Consider the following 26,085-nt stretch of genomic DNA (forward strand, 5'->3'; position numbering starts at 1 on the left):
AAAAATGATCTTATAAATAATCTATTTAAACCTTCTTTGGCTACATGTACCATTCTTTTTTTTTTTTTCATACAAGTGTCTTATTCAGAAAGTGCTTCCTGTGAGAACTGCTTCCAATGAATGCATTAAACTTGCAAAATCTAGCTTCCCACAATATGTAGTTTTCTACCCTGTACTAGAAGTCCCATATTTACAAAATATTTTAAACTTTACAACAAATGCATTACCATATAAAAAAAGTGCAATTCTCTCTCACCCCATATTCTGGGGCAATGACATTCTTCATAAATTTCTACAGAATAGCAGCCTATGATAAGCAAATAAGGTGCTTAGCTTATGCCCAAGGATCTACTTTTTAAGTACGCTGGGCAGTACTTTTGTACAGTGGAAAGAGTCAGTGTTCTGGCTACTGGCGGAGCGGCGCTCCCGTCAAGTTTGCGAGCTCGATGAGAGCGAGGGCTCCGTGCAGGCGCTCCCGCTGCTCCTGCAGCCGCCGCTGGGCACCGCTCTTCTCATCGTCCTCCTCGTCAGACTGAAGGTACTCCAGAGGGTCCTGCTGCTCCTGATCTGCCTTCTGAACCAGCTTTCCTTTCAAGGTGGGAGTACGCTGCTCTCGTGTTTCCCAGTACCTATATGAAATGCATCCGTATTACTTATATAGTATACATAACATTCTCAAATGTTCACTTTTCTTTAAAGAAAAAAAAAGGGGGGTCTTTACTACAGTATTATTTTATGTGTTTCAGTTCATAAAGTTATAAAGTGATTTCGCATACATCACATGTTTTTCCATAACAGAGGAAAAAATTCAGGTTCAAGAAGTTGAAGGACTTGCTCAGAATAACAAAATCAACAAGTGGCAGTTCTGGGTCTTACACTCAACTCTCTAGTCACGTGTTTTTGTCATTAAACTATAGCTGCCTTAAAGATCATATGTGAAATGGACTAGAATAAAATATAGAAACAGTAGAATAATCATTAGAAACCCATTTATTCTATCCACAGAGGGATGATGGCTTCTGACAAAGTTAACTATGAGAAAGTTTAAACCCACAAAATAGGACAAATGGATTAATATGTGTAACACACAGAGCTTATTCAAGAATTTAAGAGCACCATCATTTTCTATTACGTAGCCAACTGATAATTCACAAGAGAAAATGCAAATGTTCCACCTTTTTTGATAACCAAAGAAAGGCATGTTTAAATGACAGTACCATTACCTACAAAAATGTCCATTCAAAGACTTGTATATTCATGTTCATAGCAGCTTTATTTGTAATAGCCAAAAACAACATAAAGGCCCATCAAGAGCTGAATTAATAAATAAGTGGAGGTGCATCCATATAACAGATTACTGCACAGCAATAAAAAGGAATGAAATGATACACTCAACAACATGATGACTCTCAAAATAATTATGCTGACTGAAAGAAGCCAGACGAACAAGTACACACTATATGACTCCATTTGTATAAAACTCTAGAAAATGTGAACTAACTATAGTGACAGAAAGCAGATCAGTGTCCTTTGGGGTGGAGGAGGGCAGGGACATGCAGGGACAATGGATTACAATGAGACATGAGGAAGCCTGTGAAAGTGATGGGTAAGTTCACTATCTTGATTTTGGTGATGGTTTCACAGGTGTCTACATATGTCAAAAGGCATCAGATTATACACTTTAAATATGTACAATTTATTGTGTGCCAATTATACCTCAATAAAGCTGTTTTTAAAATTACATATAAAAAAAATACAGTTACCAGATTTCAGGAAATCCAGACTACTCAAACTAGAAAAGTTTTGGAAATACTCAGAAGTATAAAAAGAGAAATGCAAACAGTTCAGTATGACTTGAAGGACAACTAAAAAAGGAAAATAGCAAAATAGCAAAATACCTTAGCAAGGTCAGCAAGGACTGGGTAACGAAGGGCTTTGAATGCTATAATAAAGGGCTTAGACTTAATATTGAGCATCATGTTAGCATTTTAGAAAGACTCCTCTGGCAGCAGCATGGAGAATGGATTGAGAAGACTGAAGTGGCTGAATCTGATAATTGTTAAGGAAGTAGAATCCATAGGTTGGTCACTGAGTAGATGGGAGAAAAAGAAGATAAACACAAGGATGACTAATAAGTTTCTGGCTTGGGCAAAATTAGATATAATGGGGCAGTGGGGGCCAGGCAGGAGGAAGAGGGAGGAAGGAAGTGATGCAGTACTCGGGACAAATATATTCCCTGTCCTTGTGGAGCTTACGATCCAGCAGGGAAGATAGCCGCTGAACAAGTAAATGTGCGAAGGAGGTTTTGAGAGGGAAAATACAATGTGTTATAAAAGCATCTGTTAAGTGGATTTAACCTTGTTTGTTTTGGGGGTTAGTGGGCAGGTTAGGGAAGAACTTCCTGAAGTGATGTTTAACCTGAGTAAGAAATGAAGAATGAGCAGAGTGGCTAAATGAACAGGGAAGTGAGCACAAAGGCCTGGAAACAACAGCAATAGTGCTGTTGAGAGACAAGGAGCCCGGGTGGCTGGAGACAGCTGTGTTGCTAGAGGGAGGCAGAGCCACAGCAACACAATTAGGGATTCTAGACTTTATCCTCAGTACAGAGGAAGCCAGTGAAGCTAGGGAGCGGCACAGTCAGCTGCTGCTGGTGTGTATGTGATGGATGACTCCTTAAATCAAAATATCCTTAGAGAAATGTTTTTATACTGGTGCCGTTGTTGCCATTAAAAAAAATTAAACTGGGTGATTTTTGGAATTTTACTTTAGAATAACATCTAGTCTCTATTCCTCTAATAATCAACACGTAGCTAAATCCAATATAAAGAAAATGAAGAGGGACTGCATTAATGACAAATGAAATACAATACATAAAAAACATTCTTTTCAAATGGGGTAAACTCTTGCTTTTAAAATAAGTTGTGGTCTGAGCACTCAGACTAATTAATATCATATAGTAGTTTTCTATCACACAGATCCAAATAAAACTCCTAACAATTCTGTGGTTTCAGGAAACAAAGTGCCATTTCAAGTTATTTTATAAAATGTGTAGAAAAGCAACTTATTTAAACTGAAAGAACTGTCAAAGTCCCCAACTTCAACCCACACACTGGGCAGTGTTCTGCAGTAGACTCCAGAGAGAGCCTTACTTTGCCAACCACTCGGCGGCAGCCTGGTTGTCCACAGCCTGGGGCTTACTGAGAGCATCTGTGGGCTCCTCTCGCTTCAGCCTGGCATAAGGGTGCTTCGGACAGTGGCGGTTTGCATGGGTGAATCTGCTTAGGCAGCCTTCAAAACACAGAAGGAAACAGTTATCAGAATCTGGACATCCAGCAGACGTGGAAAATGTTCAGTTTCACTGGTATCCGAGAAAAGTAAATTAAGATGATGAAATTTATCATTCTATAACTTGAGGAGAAAAAAAAATAACCCTAAGCTGATATTATCAATGCCACTGAGAGGAATGTGAAGACGGTTCTTTCACCTTGGTCATCGCAATGTAAATGCATTCAACCCCACTGGAAAGTGATTTATTAGCACAAGTCATAAAAATGTTCAAAATCTCTGACCCAGGAATTTCATTCTTGGACTCTATCATAAAAAAAATCCCAAAAGGTAAACAAAAGTTTAAGTAGGAAAACATGCCCCTCATGTTTGTTGGTAACAAGCAAATTTTAAAAACAGATTAAATATTTAATAACTAACATTGAGGCAATCATTGTTCATATGCTAACGCATATATATGGAATCTAAAAAAAAAAAAATGGTACTGATGTACCTAGTTGCAGGGCAGGAATAAAGATGTAGACATAGAGAATGGACTTGAGGACACGGGATGGGAGGGGAAAGCTGGGGCGAAGTGAGAGTAGCATCGACATGTATACACTACGGAATATAAAATAGTTAGCTAGTGGGAAGCAGCAGTATAGCACAGGGAGATCAGCTCAGTGCTTTGCGATGACCTAGAGGGGTGGGATAGGGAGGGTGGGAGGGAGGCTCAAGAGGGTGGGGATATGGGGCCATATGTTTACATATGGGTGATTCACTTTGGTGTACAACAGAAACACAGTATTGTGAAGCAATTATACTCCAATAAAGATCTATTTAAAAAAAAGAAAAAAAGAAAACCACGGAGCAACAGAACAAAACTGTACTGAATTTCAAATATAACTGTGTAAAAATGTACATAAGAAAAACAGCTTAAGAAACTATGACATTACCAACAGTAGCAGTGTTGAGCTGGTAAAATCCACCCCACCCCCACTCCTCCTGTACTGAAAATTTCGACAATAATGTGCTTCTTTCAGTTTAACAGTTAAAAAGTTTAAAACCAAAGTAAAAGCCTACTCTAAAGGCTGTATTTACTTGTATAGATTTTTCTACAGCATACAACTGGATATAGCATTTTTAATTGCCCTTTAAGATATTCACCTAAAAAGAATACTTTATTTAAAAATCAGTCATTTCCTGGAAATCGAGCATGGATCACAATTAACAAGGAAGAAAACTTATGAGGTTTGATTAAATCTTTCTCAAAAATCTCGCTTCCCAAAAATTCAAGCAAAAGATATTTTAACTTTTAACTCCCAACTAGCTATTCCATAAACTTAACTCCTAACACCATACCATTTTCTGAACAAACAAAAGGTTTTTCTCCGGTGTGAAGACGCTGATGGGTTTTGAGCTGTCCACTTTGAACAAAGGCTTTTCCACAGTCTGGATAGTCACACAGATAGGGTCTCTCACCTAAGTAGACAGATGTTATATATTATTTCTGAGACAATAAGGTGAGAAGGGGAAGGGGCAGGGAGAGAGAATCAACCTTTATGTAAGTTACGACTGCAAACAACAATAAAACATGTCACAGCCTCTGCAGAGCTGCAAGTGGAAGTGCTAAGGGCACACTTCGATGATATGAAGCATCTATCCACTTGGAAGCACAATATTTTCTTTAGGCGTTGAGCTTTTAGGTACCCAGGTTCAAATCCTTGAAGTTATCATCTTCAACTTATTCCATATTTTCGCCCCACAATCCAAATCGCTAGCTCTTGCTGATTCTTTAACATGTCTGCCACTCCTGCCTTCCCACTGCCACCTCCCCTGGTCAGACTGGTAGCCCCTCCCACCTAGAATGAACCCTGGCAGGCCTCTAGTCTCTGACCTGCACAGCACTTCCAGAATAGCTGCCATGCAACTACCCTCTAAAATTACCCCAAACCCTACTATACTCCTTGAACAACTGAAAATTATCTGCTGACTTTTAAATGGTCCTCTAATACCTGCACTATAGCTACTAGGTTAGGGAGCAGGGTTTATCTTTACTTCCCTCTTGGAGATTCATTACAGCCATGAGGCAGTTCCCCATCTTCTACTCCTTGAAATCCCTATCTTTTCTGCCCATTCAAATCTTCCCAATCCTGTAGTCTCAGTAAAACTCCTCCCTACCCCCCAACCTCCGCCTCCAAATATTATGCTACATATCCCTTCACTAACTTAGTGTCTATGTTGTTTATGTATCATGGTACTCTCCTTATACAAAGATGCGTAACACCTTGTACTCCATTTCAATTCCTATATACAACACAGTGCTAGGCTAAAGAAAGTACTCAAAAAGGTTGTTTTTCAATCATAATTAAACTTATTATTTCTTGAATAAACATGCTTTGGTCAACAATTATATACTGGTTCTTCCCATATGACTCAAAGAACAGTAATGAGTCTTCCCTAAATTTCTCATTATTTAGAAATGTACTAAATGAATGTGACAGTTGGACACAAGTTAATAAACATAGGATAAAGTAAGACAAAAGCCTTTTACAAAGCATATATTATTAGAGCTTAACTATAGCATGGAGATCTTCAGCTCAGTTCCCTGGCATACAGTGTAGTAAGCCTGGAAGTACTGGGTGACACACAATGGGTTAGTGGTAGATCGGGACTGGGACTCAGGCACCTTTTTATTATGCCATATGGTCTTGAATCTTGGCAACTGATTTCACACTGGCAACATGTACTCTACAGCTGTGTACCAGTTATTTGGGGTTATTTCAGACTAAGTAGATTGAAAAAATACAAAAATTCTCAAAATCAGATATTCATTCAATAATAGTTTTACTGAATGATACCTAAAGTCAAAACATCTTGGCCACCTTAGTTTATAATGATTCAAAATTAAAATTTTACCCTTTTTCAGGGATTTAGCTAAGAAAACTGTATTCTAGCATACCATTAAAATATATCTTTTCAAAAACGGAAAGAAAAAAGAAACAGGTGATGACCATAAACATACTGGAACAAACAGGGGACTAAGGGTTAAAAGCCCAAGTTCTAGACCCATACTGACCAACAGAAATAGAATGAGAACCACTTCTGGTAGCCACATTAACAAAGTAAAAAGAAACAGGTGAAATTAATTGATAATATACTTTATCTAACCCAATATATCTAAAATTCTATCATTTCAATTTGTAATCATTATCAAAAATTATTAAGGGTATCATTTACTCTCTTTTTTTCATACTAAGTGTATTTTAAACATCCTGCTCATCTCAGTTTAGACTAGCCACATTTCAAGTGCTCAAGAGCCACATGTGCTACTATACTGGCCAGTGTAGTTCTAGACTTAAGGGTATGAGAAGTTGTAAGTCAGTGATAATTGGGTGTTTTCGTGCCTCAGTTTCCTCATCTGTAAATTATTTGATATCATTATTAGAACCATATGGCTCCTTCTGGGTGGGACAAACTTTCTCTATGGAAAGTACAAGGCCCTCTTTATATTATCTTTTTGCTCTCTATATGGTATTTTTATGGTATTTTAAATGCAAGTATAACTTCCCTACACAAATAAAGATATATGATAGTCTTGGGATAGCTACCTACAATACACTTAATTCTGAAAAATTATACTTCACCTTAGATTTAATAGTTAGGTCAAATACCTTGAGGACTGTAGAAATTCTATTAAAAACTTGACTATAACTGATTTAGGATTTGGCCTACAAATCAGTTTTAACAATTATACAGACAACTTAAGGGCATATCAAGTAAAATTCGGGTACACAGAAGGATAGAACCAAATTTAGTAATAACATTCCTGTGACAACTACATTAATTACCATGATAACTTTAGAAATCACATGGTACCAATGTTCAGAAAACTATCCCTCCCCACCAAAAGAGAAGCTGACTACACAGTGCCTGTTTTTAAAACTTTACAATAAGGAAATGTAAGATAACTAAAAATTAATTTATAGGCCCAAACATCAAATCAGCTTTCAGTTAAGTATCACTTTTGGCATTCCGTAGATTTGCTCAGCTTACCTGTATGAGTCCTTTTGTGAGCCTGGAGCGATTTCTCCCGTGGAAACACCCTATTACAGATGTTACAACGTATTCTGCTGGACGAATGCTCTCCTTCATTTATTAAATCCCGTACAGTATCTGCTCTGGGTCTACCACGTCGGATTCCATCCTGTTAACAATTTGCATAAACATTAATATAATTTCTTGGACTCCACTCATTAAAACAAAATATAATACAGGCATACCTTATTTATTATGCTTCACTTTTTTTTTCAATTTTTGAATTTTATTTTATTTATTTTTTTATACAGCAGGTCCTTATTAGTCATCAATTATTATACACATCAGTGTATACATGTTAATCCCAATCGCCCAATTCATCACACCACCACCACCCCCCCCCACCACCGCTTTCCCCCCTTGGTGTCCATACGTTTGTTCTCTACATCTGTGTCTCAATTTCTGCCCTGCAAACCGGTTCATCTGTACCATTTTTCTAGGTTCCACGTATATGCGTTAATATACGATATTTGTTTTTCTCTTTCTGACTTACTTCACTCCATATGACAGTCTCTAGATCCATCCACATCTCTACAAATGACCCAATTTCGTTCCTTTTTATGGCTGAGTAATATTCCATTGTATATATGTACCACAACTTCTTTATCCATTCGTCTGTCAATGGGCATTTAGGTTGCTTCCATGACCTGGCTATTGTAAATAGTGCTGCAATGAACAGTGGGGTGCATGTGTCTGTTTGAATTATGTTTTTCTCTGGGTATATGCCCAGTAGTGGGATTGCTGGATCATATGGTAATTCTATTTTTAGTTTTTTAAGGAACCTCCATATTGTTCTCCATAGTGGCTGTATCAATTTACATTCCCACCAACAGTGCAAGAGGGTTCCCTTTTCTCCACACCCTCTGCAGCATTTGTTGTTTGTAGATTTTCGGATGATGCCCATTCTAACTGGTGTGAGGTGATATCTCATTGTAGTTTTGATTTGCATTTCTCTAATAATTAGTGATGTTGAGCTTTTCATGTGCTTCTTGGCCATCTGTATGTCCTCTTTGGAGAAATTTGTATTTAGGTCTTCTGCCCATTTTTGGATTGGGTTGTTTGTTTTTTTAATATTGAGCTGCATGAGCTGTTTATATATTTTGGAGATTAATCCTTTGTCCGTTTGCAAATATTTTCTCCCATTCTGAGGGTTGTCTTTTCGTCTTTTTTATGGTTTCCTTTGCTGTGCAAAAGTTTTCAAGTTTCATTAGGTCCCATTTGTTTATTTATTTGTTTTTATTTCCATTACTCTAGGAGGTGGATCAAAAAAGATCTTGCTGTGATTTATGTCAAAGAGTGTTCTTCCTATGTTTTCCTCTAAGAGTTTTATAGTGTCCAGTCTTACATTTAGGTCTCTAATCCATTTTGAGTTTATTTTTGTGTATGGTGTTAGGGAGTATTCTAATTTCATTCTTTTAAATGTAGCTGTCCCGCTTTCCCAGCACCACTTATTGAAGAGACTGTCTTTTCTCCATTGTATATCCTTGCTTCCTTTGTCATAGATTAGTTGACCACAGGTGCATGGGTTTATCTCTGAGCTTTCTATCTTGTTCCATTGATCTATGTTTCTGTTTTTGTGCCAGTACCATATTGTCTTGATTACTGTAGCTTTGTAGTATAGTCTGAAGTCAGGAAGTCTGATTCCTCCAGCTCCGTATTTTTCCCTCAAGACTGCTTTGGCTATTCGGGGTCTTTTGTGTCTCCATACAAATTTTAAGATTTTTTGTTCTACTTCCATAAAAAATGCCATTGGTAATTTGATAGGGGTTGCATTGAATCTCTAGATTCCTTTGGGTAGTATAGTCATTTTCACAATATTGATTCTTCCAATCCAAGAACATGGTATATCTCTCCATCTGTTGGTATCATCTTTAATTTCTTTCATCAGTGTCTTATAGTTTTCTGCATACAGGTCTTTTGTCTCCCTAGGTAGGTTTATTCCTAGGTATTTTATTCTTTTTATTGCAATGGTAAATGGGAGTGTTTCCATAATTTCTCTTTCAGATTTTTCATCATTAGTGTATAGGAATGCAAGAGATTTCTGTGCATTAATTTTGTATCCTGCTACTTTACCAAATTCATTGATTAGCTCTAGTAGTTTTCTGGTGGCATCTTTAGGATTCTCTATGTATAGTATCGTGTCATCTGCAAACAGTGACAGTTTTACTTCTTCTTTTCCAATTTGTATTCTTTTTATTTCTTTTTCTTCTCTGATTGCCATGGCTAGGACTTCCAAAACTATGTTGCATAATAGTGGTGAGAGTGGACATCCTTGTCTTATTCCTATTCTTAGAGGAAATGCTTTCAGTTTTTCACCATTGAGAATGATGTTTGCTGTGGGTTTGTCATATATGGCCTCTATTATGTTGAGGTAGGTTCCACCTATGCCCACTTTCTAGAGAGTTTTTATCATAAATGGGTGTTGAATTTTGTCAAAAGCTTTTTCTGCATCTATTGAGATGATCATATGGTTTTTATTCTTCAATTTGTTAATACAGTTTATCACATTGTTTGATTTACTTATATTGAAGAATCCTTGCATCCCTGGGATAAATCCCACTTGATCATGGTGTATGATCCTTTTAATGTGTTGTTGGATTCTGTTTGCTAGTATTTTGTTGAGGATTTTTGCATCTATGTTCATCAGTGATATTGGTCTGTAATTTTCTTTTTTTGTAGTATCTTTGTCTGGTTTTGGTATCAGGGTGATGGTGGCCTCATAGAATGAGTTTGGGAGTGTTCCTTCCTCTGCAATTTTTTGGAAGAGTTTGAGAAGGATGGGTGTTAGCTCGTCTCTAAATGTTTGATAGAATTCACCTGTGAAGCCATCTGGTCCTGGACTTTTGTTGGAAGATTTTTAAACACAGTTTCAATTTCATTACTTGTGATTGGTCTGTTCATATTTTCTGTTTCTTCCAGGTTCAGTCTTGGAAGATTATACCTTTCTAAGAATTTGTCCATTTCTTCCAGGTTGTCCATTTTATTGGCATAGAGTTGCTTGTAGTAGTCTCTTAGGATGATTTGTATTTCTGCAGTGTCTGTTGTAACTTTTCCTTTTTCATTTCTAATTTTATTGATTCGAGTCCTCTCCCTCTTTTTCTTGATGAGTCTGGCTAATGGTTTATCGATTTTGTTTATCTTCTCAAAGAACCAGCTTTTAGTTTTACTGATCTTTGCTATTGTTTTCTTTGTTTCTATTTCATTTATTTCTGCTCTGATCTTTATGATTTCTTTCCTTCTGCTAACTTTGGGTTTTGTTTGTTCTGCTTTCTCTAGTTCCTTTAGGTGTAAGGTTAGATTGTTTTTTTGAGATTTTTCTTGTTTCTTGAGGTAGGCTTGTATAGCTATAAACTTCCCTCTTAGAACTGCTTTTGCTGCATCCCATAGGTTTTGGGTCGTCGTGTTTTCACTGTCATTTGTCTCTAGGTATTTTTTGATTTCCTCTTTGATTTCTTCAGTGATCTCTTGGTATTTAGTAACGTATTGTTTAGCCTCCATGTGTTTGTGTTTTTTACGTTTTTTTCCCTGTAATTCATTTCTAATCTCATAGCGTTGTGGTCAGAAGAGATGCTTGATATGATTTCAATTTTCTTAAATTTACTGTGGCTTGATATGTGACCCAAGATGTGATCTATCCTGCAGAATGTTCCATGTGCACTTGAGAAGAAAGTGTAATCTGCTGTTTTTGGATGGAATGTCCTATAAGTATCAATTAAATCTATCTGGCCTATTGTGTCATTTAAAGGTTGTGTTTCCTTATTAATTTTCTGTCTGGATGATCTGTCCATTGGTGTAAGTGAGGTGTTAAAGTCCCCCACTATTATTGTGTTACTGTCAATTTCCTCTTTTATAGCTGTTAGCAGTTGTCTTATGTATTGAGGTGCTCCTATGTTGGGGGCATATATATTTATAATTGTTATATCTTCTTGGATTGATCCCTTGATCATTATGTAGTGTCCTTCCTTGTCTCTTGTAACATTCTGTATTTTAAAGTCTATTTTATCTGATATGAGTATTGCTACTCCAGCTTTCTTTTGATTTCCATTCGCACGGATTATCTTTTTCCATCGCCCCACTTTCAGTCTGTATGTATCCCTAGGTCTGAAGTGGGTCTCTTGTAGACAGCATATAGATGGGTCTTGTTTTTGTATCCATTCAGCAAGCCTGTGTCTTTTGGTTGGAGCATTTAATCCATTCACGTTTAAGGTAGTTATTGATATGTATGCTCCTATCACCATTTTCTTAATTGTTTTGGGTTTGTTTTCGTAGGTCCTTTTCTTCTCTTGAGTTTCCCACTTAGAGAAGTTCCTTTAGCATTTGTTGTAGAGCTGGTTTGGTGGTGTTGAATTCTCTTAGTTTTTGCTTGTCTGTAAAGCTTTTGATTTCTCCATCGAATCTGAATAAGATCCTTGCCAGGTAGAGGAATCTTGGTTGTAGGTTCTTCCTTTTCATCACTTTAAGTATATCATGCCACTCCCTTCTGGCTTGTAGTTTCTGCTGAGAAATCAGCTGTTAACCTTATGGGAGTTCCCTTGTATGTTATTTGTCGTTTTTCCCTTGCTATTTTCAATAATTTTTCTTTGTCTTTAATTTTTGACAGTTTGATTACTATGTGTCTCAGCGTGTTTCTCCTTGGGTTTATCCTGTATGGGACTCTCTGCGCTTCCTGGACTTGGGTGGCTATTTCCTTTCCCATGTTAGGGAAGTTTTCAACTATAATCTCTTCAAATATTTTCTCAGGTCCTTTCTCTCTCTCTTCTCCTTCTGGGACCCCTATAATGCAAATGTTTTTGCATTTAATGTTGCCCCAGAGGTCTCTTAGGCTGTCTTCATTTCTTATCATTCTTTTTTCTTTATTCTGTTCTGCAGCAGTGAATTCCACCATTCTGTCTTCCAGGTCACTTATCCGTTCTTCTGCCTCAGTTATTCTATTGATTCCTTCTAGTGTAGTTTTCATTTCAGTTATTGTATTGTTCATCTCCATCTGTTTGTTCTTTAATTCTTCTAGGTCTTTGTTAAACATTTCTTGCATCTTCTCAATCTTTGCCTCCCTTCTTTTTCCAAGGTCCTGGATCATCTTCACTATCATTATTCTGAATTCTTTTTCTGGAAGGTTGCCTATCTCCACTTCATTTAGTTGTTTTTCTGGGGTTTTATCTTGTTCCTTCATCTGGTACATAGCCTTCTGCCTTTTCATCTTGTCTATCTTTCTGTGAATGTGGTTTTTGTTCCACAGGCTGCAGGATTGTAGTTCTTCCTGCTTCTGCTGTCTGCCCTCTGGTGGATGAGGCTATCTAAGAGGCTTGTGCAAGTTCCCTGATGGGAGGGACTGGTGGTGGGTAGAGCTGACTGTTGCCCAGATGCTCAAGTTCTTACTTTCTGCTCGTGTTGGAGGGTCTCCTGCAGAGGCGGGGGGTGGCTGTGGCTCACCGTGGGGACAAGGACACTGGCAGCAGAAGTTCTGGGAAGTACTCCTTGGCGTTAGCCCTCCCAGAGTCTCTATTACGCTTCACTTTATTGCATTTTGCAGATACTGCGTTTTTTACAAATTGAAGGTTTGTGGCAACCCTGTGTTGTCAGATGGTGATTAGCATTTTTTAGCAATATTTTTTAGAAAAATTTTTTATAAGTGTTTTTTATTTAAGGTAATTTTTAGACATAATGCTATTGCACACTTAAGAGACTACAGTATAGTGTAAACATAACTTTTTATTCACTGGGAAACAAAAGCTTGTGTGACTAGCAGTCTGGGACTGAACCCACAACATCTCAAAGGTATAACTGTAAATAATTTTTTGAAACCTTTCTTGAGTGACATCAGTGAAATGGCAGAGTAGGTAGTTCCAAGGGCCCACCCCTCCACAGATCACTAAGAAGTCGAGCAAAAACTGTTCAGAATCAGCTTTGTCACAACTCCAGAAAATGATGTGAAATTTACAGCAACTCAGAGAACAATGAATCAAGAAACAAGCAACGTAAAACAGTAGGAAAGCTTTGCAGCGCTTTTTACAGCCCTTGCCCCACCCCTTCACTCAGTGGTCTTTGAAGATTACTGCCTTCATTCTCAGTGTAGGAATCTAGTCCCTGGTTCAAGAAAGAACAGAGAAGACTTTACTCTGAAAGAATTTTGTTTGTTTTGCCCAGCCTGGGGGCTACCTGAAGGTCTGACACAAGATGTTTGTCTTTGTTTTGCTAACTTAGAACTCTCTCTGGGCAGAAAAGTGGCTACACAGAGGGCATCTCTCAAAAACCTTGTAAGGTCAATAACAACTTGCTGCCACATGGGGGAAAAGATTTCAACTAAGGCACACAGACACACCCAAAGCCTGGGAGGAAAAGCTGAGGACAGAATTTCCTCAGGAAATTAGGGCACTGAAAAGTGCCCACATATCCTAAAGACAGGAATTTAGGAAGCCACACACTTGCCTGCCCAGCGCAGGAAGCATATTCAGAAAAGACCTGAAAAGAACATAAGTTTTCACCTCTGGCTGATCTTTAGGCTCAGCACAAGCAAGAAATGAAGGCTAAGACAGACTTGTAAACAGTCTGGCTAAGTACAGAAGGAGAGCTACAGCACAGACCATTCTGCAAAGTTAGAAGGGGTTTTTCCCCCCTTTCTTTTCTTTTCTGTTTTGGGTTTTTTTTTTTTTTGGCATTCAAGATCTCTCTCAAAATATGAGCTGACTAAAGCTAAAGAAACAGACTTTAGAGAACAAACACAATAAAGAATAGAGTTTACAAAAATAGTTTAGAAAAGTCACCAAACAACTACAAACCACAGCACACAACTAAAACAAACTCTGAGGAGAGAGAAGAATCTGATTTCCAGAGTTACTACTTTATAATATTCAAAACACCCAGTTTTCAACAAAATATTACAAAGCATGCAAAGAAACAAAAATATTAACTCCCATACATAGGAGTTAATTTCTCCTATGAGCAAGCAGACATTGGACTTACTAGACAAAGATGTTAAACTGTATTAAATATGCTGAAAGAGATAATGGAAACAATGGACAAAGAACAAAAGAAAACCAGGAAAACACTGTTTCAACAAACGGAGAATGGCAAAAAAGAAACAAATTATTTTTAAAAATAGAAATTCTGAAACTAAAAAATACAATAACCGAAATGAAAAAAATTCAATACAGAGTCTTAATGGCAGATTTGAACTGTCAGGAGGAAAGAAACAGCAAATTTAAAGACAGGTCAACTGAAATTATCCAGTCTGAGGAACAGAAAGAGAAAAGAATGAACAGGGCCTATGATACCAGTAGGACATCAAGTGTCTTATGGGTCCATTTGGGCTGCTAAAACAAAATACTACAGACTGGGTAACTTATAAACAACCAAAGTTTATTTCTCACAGTTCTGGCAGTTGTAAAGTCCAAGATGAAGGTGCTGGCATGGTCAGGTTAGGGACTACTTCCCGGATCATAGCCAGTGCCTTCTTGCTGTGTCCTCACATGGCAGAAGAGGCAAGAGAGCTCTCCAGGGCCTCTTTCATAAAGGCACTAATTCTATTCATGAGGGCTCCACCCCCATGACCTAATCACCTCCCAAAGACCCCACCTCCTAACACCATCATCTTCGCGGGTCAGGATCTCAACACACGAATTCTGGGGGACACCACAGCATCAAGCATACCCCCCCACACACAATCGGAGATCCAGAAGGCAAGAGAGACTAGGGCAGAAAGAATATTTGAAGAAATAATGGCATAAACACAAAGAGGGATATACATAGAGACATAATCAAAGTATCAAAAGACAAAGACAAAGAGAGACTCTTGAAAGCAGCAAGAAAGAAGCAGTTTATCACACATACCAGTCCTCAATAGGAATAACAGCTGATTTCTCAGGAGAAACTATACAAATCAGTGGGATGACATGTTTAAAGTGCTGAAAGAAAAAAAAATCAAACAATAATCTTATATTCAACAAAACTATCACTCAAAAATGAAGAAATTAAGCATTCCCAGACAAACAAAAGCTGAGAGAGTTCATTGCTAGACCTGCCCTACAATAAATCTAAATGGAGTTAGTTCTTCAGGCAGAAATGAAAAGACACTAGACAATAACTCAAAGCCATACAAAGAAATAAATGACACCAGGTAACTACATAAGCCAGAAGTATTGCACTTTGGGCTTATAACCTTTCTTTTCTTTCCTATATAAAAGACAAATGCCAAGTGTATTAAAAAATAATAAATCTTTGTTAATGGGAACACAATATAAGATGTAATTACGACAACAATAACAAAAAGGGAGAGGGACAGAAATATATGGGAGCAGAACTTTTGTATACTATTGGTGCTAAGGTGATATTAATTCAAAAAAAAAAAAACAGAAAAGGAAACAAGAAAGGAAAGAAAATGGTACACTACAAAAAAATTCAAACCCTAAAGAAGGCGGTAATCGAAGAATTGATAAACAAAATAAGTATAACACTATAGAAAACAAATAAAATGGGAGAAGTTCTTCCTTGTAAGTAATCACTTTAAATGTAAATAGATTAAATTCTGCAAACAAAAGGCAGAGATTGGCAGAATGGATTTTTTTTTTTAAATGAACCAACTATAGGCTATCTACAAGAAATTCACTTTAGAGCCAAAAACATAAATAGGTTTAAGTGAAAGGATGGAAAAAGAGATAACAATTATAAATACATGCACACCTAACAACAGAGCTCCCAAGATGTATGAAGCAAAAATTGGCAGAATTGAAAATAAAAAGACACAGCTCAAAAATAGCTGGAGACTTTCACTTTCAATTAATAGATAGGAAAACTAGACAGGTCAACAAAGATATAGAAGACTTGAACAACACTATAAACCAACTACACCTAACAGAATATGAAGAACATTCCACACAAAAACAGCAAAATATCCATTTTTTTCAAATGCACATGGAACATTTCCCAAGATAGACCATATGTTGGGCCCAAAGCAAGTATCAATAAATTTTAAAAGATTGAAATCATCCAAAGCATCTTCTTTGACATACTTGGAATGAAACTATAAATCAATAACAGAAAGAAAACTGGAAAATTCACAAATATGTGGAAATTAAATAACACTCTTAAACAGCCAATGGGTCAAAGAAGAAATCACACAGGAAATTAGAAAATACTTTGACACGAATGAAAATAAAAACACAACATATCAAAACTTATGGGATACCTTTCTAGGACTGGAAGGCTTAATATAAGATACCACTGCTACCCAAAGTGATATACAGATTCAGTGCAATCCCTATTAAAATCCCAAAGGTCTTTTTTGCAGAAATGGAAAAAGCAATCCTCTACTCATGGAATTGCAAGAGGCTCCAAGTAGAAAAAACAATACTTTAAAAGAACAAAGCAGGACTCACACTTCCCTATTACAAAATTTACTGCAAAGCAATGGCAATTAAGACAGTGTGGTACTGGCATAAGGAAAGACATAGGCCAATGAAACAAAATGAGAATCAAGAAATTAACCCTTATCCTATGGCCAATTGATTTTCAACAAGGGTGCCAAGAGCACGCAATGGGGAAAGAATAGCTCTTCAACAAATAGTTCTGAGATAACTGGATTTCTACATGCAAAAGAATGAAGTTGTACCTCACACAATATATAAAAAATTAACTCAAAATGCATCATACACCAAAATGTCAGAGCTGAAACTTTAAAACTCTTAAAAGAAAACAGGGATAAATATTCATGACCTTGGATTTGACAATGGATTCTTAGATGTGGCACCAAAAGCATAAGCAACAAAACAATAGATAAACTGGACTTAAAATTAAAAACATTTGTGTCAAAGGACATTATCAAGAAAGTGAAAAGACAACCTACAGAATGGGATACAATACTTGCAAATCATATATCTGATAAGGTTTTAGTATCCAGAATATATAAAGAACCTTTACAACACAACAACAAAAACTCAAATAAAAAATGGGTAAAGGACTTGAATAGACATATCTCCAAAGCAGTTATAGGTATGGGCAGCAAGCCCATGAAAAGATGCTCAACATCATTAGTCATTAGGGAAATGCAAATCAAAACTACAACTGAGGTCAATTATATCTCAGTAAAGCCTGAAGGGAAAAAAATTAAACACACACACACACACACACACACACACACACACAGTGAGATACGACTTCACACCAACTCAGTTATACTCAAAAAAAAAAAAAAACAGGAAAAAAGTAGAAATAAGGTTTTTTTTGTCAAGAATGTGCAGAAACTAGAAACTTCATACATTGCCGGTAGGAATGTAAAGTGGTTTAGCCACTGTGGAAAAGTTTGACAGTGTGATACAATGTCATATACATATGTACATACACATATACAATGGAATGTTATTCAGCCATAGAAATGATACATGCTACAAGGTGGATGAACCTCAAAAACAGTATACTAAGTAACAGAAGTCAGACACAAAAGGCCACATATTTTATGATTCCATGTAATAAAATGTCCAAAATAGGTAAAACCACAGACAGAAAACAGATTGGTGTTTTCCAGAGACTGCCTATAGAGGGGAAAAGGGAGTGACTACTTAATGAATACAGGACTTTATTTTGGAGCGATGAAAATGTTTTGGAACTTGATATAGGTGGTGGTTTCACAACATTGTGAATTACTAAATATCAGTGAATTATACTTCAAAATGGTTAATTTTATGCTATGTGAATTTCAGCTCAATTTTTAAAAAAACTAAAGAGCTCTGAACATACTATGGACTTTAGTTAATAATGTACCAATTTGGTTCATTAATTGTAACAAATGTATCATATTAATGCAAGATGTTAGCAATAGGGGAAACTGGATATGTGGTTGATGGGAACTCCCTGTACTGTCTTAACATTTCTACATATGTAAAACTAATCTAAAATAAGCATTTCCTTGAAGAAAAAAACTTTCTTTCCAGGTAAGTTAAATTTTTACACATATAAATGAAAAAAAGAAAAAAAAAAGAAAAACATAGAAAACACCTACATCCAAACTGAAGATGTTTTTACTGCTGTCAATATAAAAACCTAAAGCCTTCCCAAAGCTTAAAAACATCAGCCTGAAACCTTGATAATAAGCCACAGCAAAATTCCCTTCAATCAATTTTCACCTTGAAAGAAAAGCTCAATCTCCATGGATGAGTTATCTTATAGGATAAGTCATGTCTAAAAAATTCTTAGATATTAAAACCTATTTCTGCAACAGCCAAGAGGTGGAAACAACCTAAATGTCCACTGACAGATGAATGGATAAAGAAAATGTGATATACACAATGAAAAATTATTCAGCCTTAAAAAAGGCAATTCTGCCATATGCTACAGCGTGGATGAATATTAAGGGCATTATCCTAAGTGAAATAAGGCAGTCACAAAAAGACAAAAACTACATGATTCCACTTATATGCGGTATCTAAAATGGTCAAACTTAGAAACAGAAAGCAGAATGGTGGTTGCCAGGGGCCATAGAGAGGGAGAAAGGGGGAGCTCGAGATGGGTACAGTTTTGGTTTAGTAAGATGAAAAAGTTCTGGAGTTCTATTAAAACAATGTTCATATAGTTAATACTTTAAAATGGTTAAGATGGTAAATTTTATGTTATGTGTTTTCTGCCACGAAAGTAGAAAAAGAAAAAAAAATGTGAGGGGACTTCCCCAGTGGTCCAGTGGTAAAGAATCCGCCTTCCAATGCAGAGCACACGGGTTCGATCCCTGGTCAGGGAACTAAGATCCCACATGCTGGGGGGCAACTAAGCTGGCGCCACAACTATTGAGCTCGCATGCCTCAACTAGAGAGCCTGCGTGCCTCAAACTACAGAGCCCACATGCCCTGGAGCCCGCACGCCACAACTAGAGAGAAAAACCTGCAAGCCACAACTAGAGAGAAGCCTGAGCACCGAAACAAAGAGACCGCGTGCCTTAACGAAAAAAGATCCCACATGCCTCAACAAAGATCCCATGTGCCACAACTAAGACCCGATGCAGCCAAAATAATAATAATAATAATAATAATAATAAGGGAAAAGAATGTGAGAAAGCACTGTGGCAGATTATAATATTGTTAAAATATTCACTGCTCCTTCCGCACTGTGGACCCCAATGAGGCCAACTTGGCCATATGACTTTGCTTTGACCAATAAAATGTGAATAGAAATCACATGTGTGACTTCTGAGCAAAAGCTCTAAAAGCTATCACAAGGTTCTACCATCTCTCTTTCCTCTCTGCCTTGAGACTCGCATGTCCCAGGTAGGGGATGTTCCTCCTGGGTCCCAGAGTGAACAGGATGAAGAGCACACCTGCTGTTAACCCTCACAGGATACATAACACGAGCTTTGTTTAGGTTGAGATTGAGATTTTGAGGTTCATTCTGCAGCATGGTTTAGCCTAAGCTAACTGACTCAAGCACATTGTTAATAAATATTTGTTAATGGGATAAAGATCTCATCAATTCTCCACCATAATTGTATAAATTGTTGCTGGTTATGATCATATCATGAATAATTGTTTTAAATAGTTTTTAAAATGTAAAACAAACACAGCATCTATGATCCATAAAAATAGCAGATGATTTGTTCTGTTAAGAAAGAAATGGAACATGAAATAAGGTTAATTAAAAAGCTTAGTAATACAACTCCTCTGCCATGAAAGGATCATTTCCCTAATATTTTTTAAATACATAAAAACATATTGTTGACTCTATTACAATTTGAAATAACTGATTTAGTATCAAATACTATTTAGTATCAAAATTTCAAGATTATCCATTACTATTTTCTCTGTTTCTGGTTAAAAAAAAAAATTAACAAGCATGTTTAATAGTGGGGGAAGATTTTTTTTTTTTGAAGTTAACTATTTGGCTGCCTCCCAGTAACTCTAAGATCTTGTTTCATCTACAAATCATACTTGCATTTTCCAAGTGAGAAATAAAGAGCTGAAAAATGCAACATAATACAACATCCCAGCCATATACAGGTAAGACTTCACTAAGTGCATTCTTTCAACTAAGAAAATTAAACAAGGCAAGTAATCATCTAATACCCTAAATAAATGAATAAATAGCATCTTTTAACCATATATACAAAAATAAGCAGTGTCACTTAAAGAGGACCCTTTTCATTTTAGCCTTAGCAATAAGAAAAGCATGTATCTATGTACATTTTGACAATAATAGAGTTGACTCATCAGCAACTAAGTGTACCTGTAGCTTAAGAGAGAAATCTTGTCAAGACTGCTTGATGATTTGCAAAAAAAAAAAAAAGTAAAGTTAAAAAAGAAACTCTAAGACATCCTATTGCTATTATATGGCAACTGCTGCAAAATAAGCTACTAGAAAGAAGAAAAATGAATAAATCGCCAAAAATGTTTGCATACTTCAGCAAGTTTAATTTTTAAAACAATCTCAGTACCTCCGGAAGATAGTGATTTTGAAAGTGTTTTCTAAAATATTTCATGGTAAATGTTTTGTTTTCAATGTCAATAACTTTAAAGTTATTTAATAAAATTTGAGTTATTTCTCAAGCCACTTAGAATAATGTACACATTTACCTAGGCTTTAGAAAAAGTTATGTTCAAACTTGATATTCGTGTGATTACTAAAAAGACTAAAAGTCCTCAACACATTTTTATACAAAGTAAAATTCAAATAAACTATACAGATACAACATGGAAGGAAAAGAAAAACAGTTCTCAGAGGGAGGCATGTGTACCTTCTCACTTTCATGAGAAAATGTAAATAGATCTTATTTCCCTTTTCGAATTCAGATTTAGATCCGAATTTCCTATGGCTCGCATACCTGCTTCCTAACTCTATCTCCCACCTTGACCTATCTGGACCACTTTCTAAGTCTTAATTTGTATCTATCTATTGTACTGTGTGTATTCTCATGATGCATCTCAATCGAGATATAGGTAGTTATGAATAGTGTGTATTATTTCATAAGTCTACTTGCATCTTCTTCTTTTTTTTTTTTTTGGCCGTGCTGCCTGGCGGAATGTTAGTTTCCTGACCAGGGATCAAACCTATGCCCCCTACAATGGAAGCGCAGAGTCCTAACCACTGGACCACCACCAGGGAATTCCCTACTTGCATCTTCTTAATATTAAAAATAAATAAATAAACCCCTAAAGTCAACACACACATGATAAACACAGAAGCAATATCAGGTACAGATTAAGAGTAAGGGCTCTAAAAAGTTCCAATCAGTTCTGCCACTTATCATATGATGTTAACTTAATCTTGGGGACTTCTCTAATTCATCCTTTTTCATCAGGTAAACAAGGTAAACTAAAGAATTCAAAACAATCAACACAGAGTCTGGTGGTTTGCTCTGCAAGGCAATAAATAACAAATGGTGGCTACTATGTTCACGTAACATGTTAACATGACGTTATGTTTAAACATGGTAGTGATCAAAAACTACTGTGTACTAATCAGCTGTTTGTAAGGCTATGTGCAGTCTAGATGTTTAAAGTGATTGGTGATAGAAAGGGGAAACAGGATAGGCAGCTGGCGGGTCCTGAAGGGTAAGTGGTATCTGAGGATGTGCAGAGAAGCCAAACTACACAGGTCCCAAAGTGGAGAAGTAACCTCATGAATGCAGTCTGAGTAAAGGGCACAAAATATGGAGGCTTGGAATATCATTTCGCAGATGAAAATTAGACCTTCTCCCTTCCTGCCCAGAATTCTACAACCTGGGAAGAGACAGTGCTAATATATAACTATATCCCAATAGTGCTAAACAATCTTGTGATGAGGGGCCAAAATAAGTTGGTAGAAGATGGATGTTCTCCTCACAGGCGGGGAGGCAGTGTTGGGCGCAGAAACAAACAAGAAAGCAAGCAAAAGCTGACACCAGGTGTGTAGGACTCAGATGTTAACACCTCCCATGGGAAAGGTGGCATCAAATAGACAGTAAATGAACACAAAAGTTGTTCTCAAACCCACAGCTGTTATTGCCTCTAACCCACATACTGAGAGAAGGGGGTAGAGAGAAGCACGTTATTGGCACCAACTATATTACAAACTTGTCTTCCCAAAAAGTGAGCAGACTCAGCCAGTATGATTCACCTATGATGTATATGGAGATAAAAAAACTACGAGTACTTTAGAGAAGCAAAACAAAGTAAAGGAGGCTGGCACTCCCAACCTTTAGTCTAGAATGTACTGATCACAAATCAAACTAGGTAACTTCCTTAAATGAAAGTATATTCCAGAGGGCACAAAATATGAAGGCTTGAGGCTCCCCCTCAAGTTGCAGAAACTAAATGAATGAATTTTTGGAGCTGTATTTGGATTGCTTCATTGATAAAAGGACACGTTAAAATCAATTTGTCTACTAATTTATGAAACAGTTATGGTATGAAAGACGGTGAGGAGGAAAAAAAGTGAAATATATAAAAGCCTTTTCACTTTTAAATGTTTTTCATAACTTGTGTTATGTTTTACTTCTGAAAAGAGGTAGACAAGGTGGAAATAAAATTCAAATCTATGCATTATTAAGAATGTTTTTTAAAAGGTTTATGTGAAGATAAAACTGTTTTAGCCATCCCCAAAAAAGTATAGATTTCACTTATCTATTATAACATTAATCTTCTTGGATAATCCAAAATTAGATTCAGTTATAATTAAGGATAAAATAATAGATGCAAAATCTTCTATAAGTAATTTGTGCATATATGTCTTTATGTTGCTCAACCATATAACCTACTACATATATATTTTTTTAAGTACTAAACATGTAAATATGTTAACACGGAAAAATATCTAGGATACCCAGCCATCTTACTAAGGGCTACCTAGAGACAGCACACAATGATTGTTCACTTCACAAACTCAGCACTAATATAAATATTTCTACTGCTTCTTCTTTCAAATTTTTACTGAAGTGCAGCTTCAAGAGTTGAAGTGTGTCAAGGCATATAGCTGTATAAATTTATAGTTCTTTAATAACAATGCCATTAGTACCAAAGTGTATTAATTTCCTCAGGGCTCAACACAGTGTTTCAACATCTTTGCTACTGAGTGTAAAATGATGATAAAACCTGTTTCAATTTTTATAGTATTTGCCAATATAGACGTACTTATCAACAAGGTGATTTACTTGTTTTACCTTTAGCAAACTGCTTATCTTATATAGCCACTTAACAAATAGAATCTGAATATTAACCTTATATTAGCACCATTCATTACACAAATACTTAACTGAGCACATTTATTCAGCATTTACCGAGTATAAGGTATTAAAGTCAAATAAGTCTACCAGAGAGAAATTGTCCCGGCGCTCCTGGAGCTTACAGTCTATAGAGGTAAGATATGTCAGCAGGGAGGCACCTCCAACACATGCTTCAGGACTAGGAGCCACAAAAACTCAACTACAGTACCAGCGTTCCCGCTACCTAGCTGTGTACCTTGGGGAGCTCCCTTCACCAATCCCTCTAAGCCTCAATTGCATGATCCGTAAATTGTAGGTTTGAATCCTTTCCAGCTCTAATACAGTCTGAGACTCCAAGCAATTCGAGGTTGGTGACAACAGCGTCCCATTCCACTCTGAGCTCTCAGAACCTAGCAAAGTTGTACGCTGGATGCGTGGAAGACAGCGAGGGCTCAACTCCCGCTGGGGAAGATTCCCCTAAGTCCCTTCTTATTCTTCGGCTATCTCTACAAGGCATCTTTAGCAGGGTCGGGGTATCTGCCGTGAGGAAGAAACTGCGCAACCGCTCCCCCCCGCGCCCAGAGGAACAGTTCAAGGCCTGCGGCCCCTTCCCGCCCTCTCCCGCCAGAAAAGACTCAGCGGTGGGCCGAACGACTGGCAGAGCGGATTGACCGTCCCCCTCCGTGACCCCAAGGCCACGCTCCACGCTACTGCACCTGCTGGCCTGTGGCCTCTGGTCTGCTGGGCTTCCCCCCAACCCTGGCGGTGTCACGTGACTGAAACCTAGCCCCGCCCCCGGGGGCAATTTTTTGGCGCGCGGCAGTGACGTCAGCGTCCTGTCACCCGCCAACGCCACCGCCCCCGCCAGACCGACCTCGCGTTTTAAACTCGGCCCCGCCCCGCCCGCCGCGTCTGCGGGCGCTGCCGGCTCCCGGGCCGCGCCGTTAACGGGCCCCGACTACCCCAAGCCCCGCCCGCGCCGCTTACCTTGAGGTGGCCGCTGTCCGGGCTGCTCGCTTCCTCCTCGTCCTCACCTCCTGAGGCGGCGGCGGCCGAGGCGGCGGGCGGGGGCGCGCCCCGGCCCCGAAGCCCTGGGTGCTCTGCGGCGGCGGCGGGCAAGGCAGCCGAGGCGGCGCCCCCGGCGGCTCCGGGGCTGAGCGTCACGTTGTGCGCGTTCTCGCCCCAGCGCCACGGGTACACCATGAAGTCACTGAAGCCGGGGCTGGTGGGAATAAGCGGTGGCGGCGGCTCCGGCTCCCCTCCGCCGCTGCATGTGGGCTTGATCGGAGTCGTCCTGATGACCGACACCAGCACCCGCTTCGGGGAGTCCTGGCAGAAGATGACGGGCGGCGGCTGCGGCGGGTTGTCAGCCATCGGCGCCTCCACACCCCGGATCATTGCCCGGCCCCGATCCGCAGCTCCGGCGGCCGTGGGCCGCACTCCCTGAGCCCGGGTCTGGCCCTTTGCTCCGCTCGCCCGCGCTGCTCCGAGTCGCCGGGTCTCAGTCCCGCTGGCTCATGGCAGGCGGACGTTTCCTGGAACCCTCCTGCGCGGCGGCCAGCGAAGGAGCAGAGCCGCTCGGCCTGCACCAGGCTGCCAGGGCCGGACCCCAACCCTGGGTCAAGCCCGCCCTCCACTCTTTGTGCTCCCCAACGCAGGCTGCAGCGGCGGGAAGCAGCGGGCGCCTTGCCTTGCGATGACAGGAAAGCAGGACGCGCGGCGCCCAGCCCCCGAAAATAACAACCTGCCGCCGGGGTCCCTGCTCCAGTTTTTCCCGCGTTACATTTCGCGCCTGGGCGGAACCAATCACCGCGAGTCCCCTGCCCGCTGGCCGCAGCGGCGAGTGACAGGACATGCGAGCCAATAGCTGTGCCTGGATTTCTTTCTAGCTGGAGCGGGGCGGAGCCAGACCTGCGCGCGGGTCCTTTCTGCCACGCTATTGGCCGCGGCTCTTGTATTTTTTTTCTGCCTGAAGAGCCAACAGCGTTCGAAACTCCGGGGGAGCGCGCGACGTCTGCACTCGCCCAGACACACCCTCCAGTAGCCCCGCCCCTGCTGTCCTTCCGCGCGGTTAGTCAGGGTTGGAGGCGCGCTGGGGGCGACAGGCAGGGGCGGGCGGTAAGGGAGTTGCTGATTGGAAAGTTATCAGAGAGGGGGCGGGCCAGGGGTAGTAGTTGGCCAGCGGGGGCGCGCGTCTGCCGGCCCCACCCGCCTGTGGCTGTTGGGCTGTAGTTCCCGCGCGGCTGGGAATTTAAAGGGCTGGGTCCCGGGCTGCTCGCCCCCGTCCGTGGCTCCCGCCACCCGCTCTAGGGGGACCGAGGCCTTCTTACTGCAGTTTCTAGTAGACACCAAGAGGTGCGTCGTTTCTTAATGGTTCCCATCTGCCCAGCTGTTGGACTCGCTGTGAGTTGACCCTCTCCGCACCCCCGACTCGCCCCAAGGCTGAGGTGGGCATCAATCCCAGCCTTCGCCTCCCCGGGCCTCGGTTTCGCATCTGTGTAAAGTGGGGTAGTTAAGGAAGTCGTCTCTGAGGTCCCCGTGTGCTGCTCGCGGCTCGGAGGGGACACGAACAC

The 26,085-nt window shown here is 39.3% G+C and overlaps 1 protein-coding gene across 1 annotated transcript; it reads right to left on the reverse strand.

Annotated features, from left to right (window-relative positions):
* Positions 1–226: 226 nt before the first annotated feature.
* ZNF367 (zinc finger protein 367) lies at positions 227–25,152 on the reverse strand. The gene is made up of 5 exons (XM_061199307.1): positions 24,500–25,152; positions 7,321–7,471; positions 4,627–4,746; positions 3,150–3,288; positions 227–629 (listed from the first exon to the last, which is right to left on the reverse strand). Exons 1-5 carry the CDS (start codon positions 24,908–24,910, stop codon positions 407–409), a joined length of 1,044 nt encoding a protein of 347 aa, XP_061055290.1. The 5' UTR covers positions 24,911–25,152; the 3' UTR covers positions 227–406.
* Positions 25,153–26,085: the final 933 nt, after the last annotated feature.

The sequence above is a fragment of the Eubalaena glacialis genome, chromosome 9 (genome assembly GCF_028564815.1).
Source record: "Eubalaena glacialis isolate mEubGla1 chromosome 9, mEubGla1.1.hap2.+ XY, whole genome shotgun sequence".
In the NCBI taxonomy this organism is placed as follows: Eukaryota; Metazoa; Chordata; class Mammalia; order Artiodactyla; family Balaenidae; genus Eubalaena; species Eubalaena glacialis.

Coding starts and splice junctions, on each gene's coding strand:
- ZNF367 (XM_061199307.1), bottom strand. CDS start 24,910: ATGATCCGGGGTGTGGAGGCGCCGATGGCTGACAACCCGCCGCAGCCG. Junction 7,472..24,499: donor CGGACAGCGGCCACCTCAAG/GTAAGCGGCGCG, acceptor AATTGTTAACAG/GATGGAATCCGACGTGGTAG. Junction 3,289..4,626: donor TTTTGTTTGTTCAGAAAATG/GTATGGTGTTAG, acceptor TGTGTTTTGAAG/GCTGCCTAAGCAGATTCACC.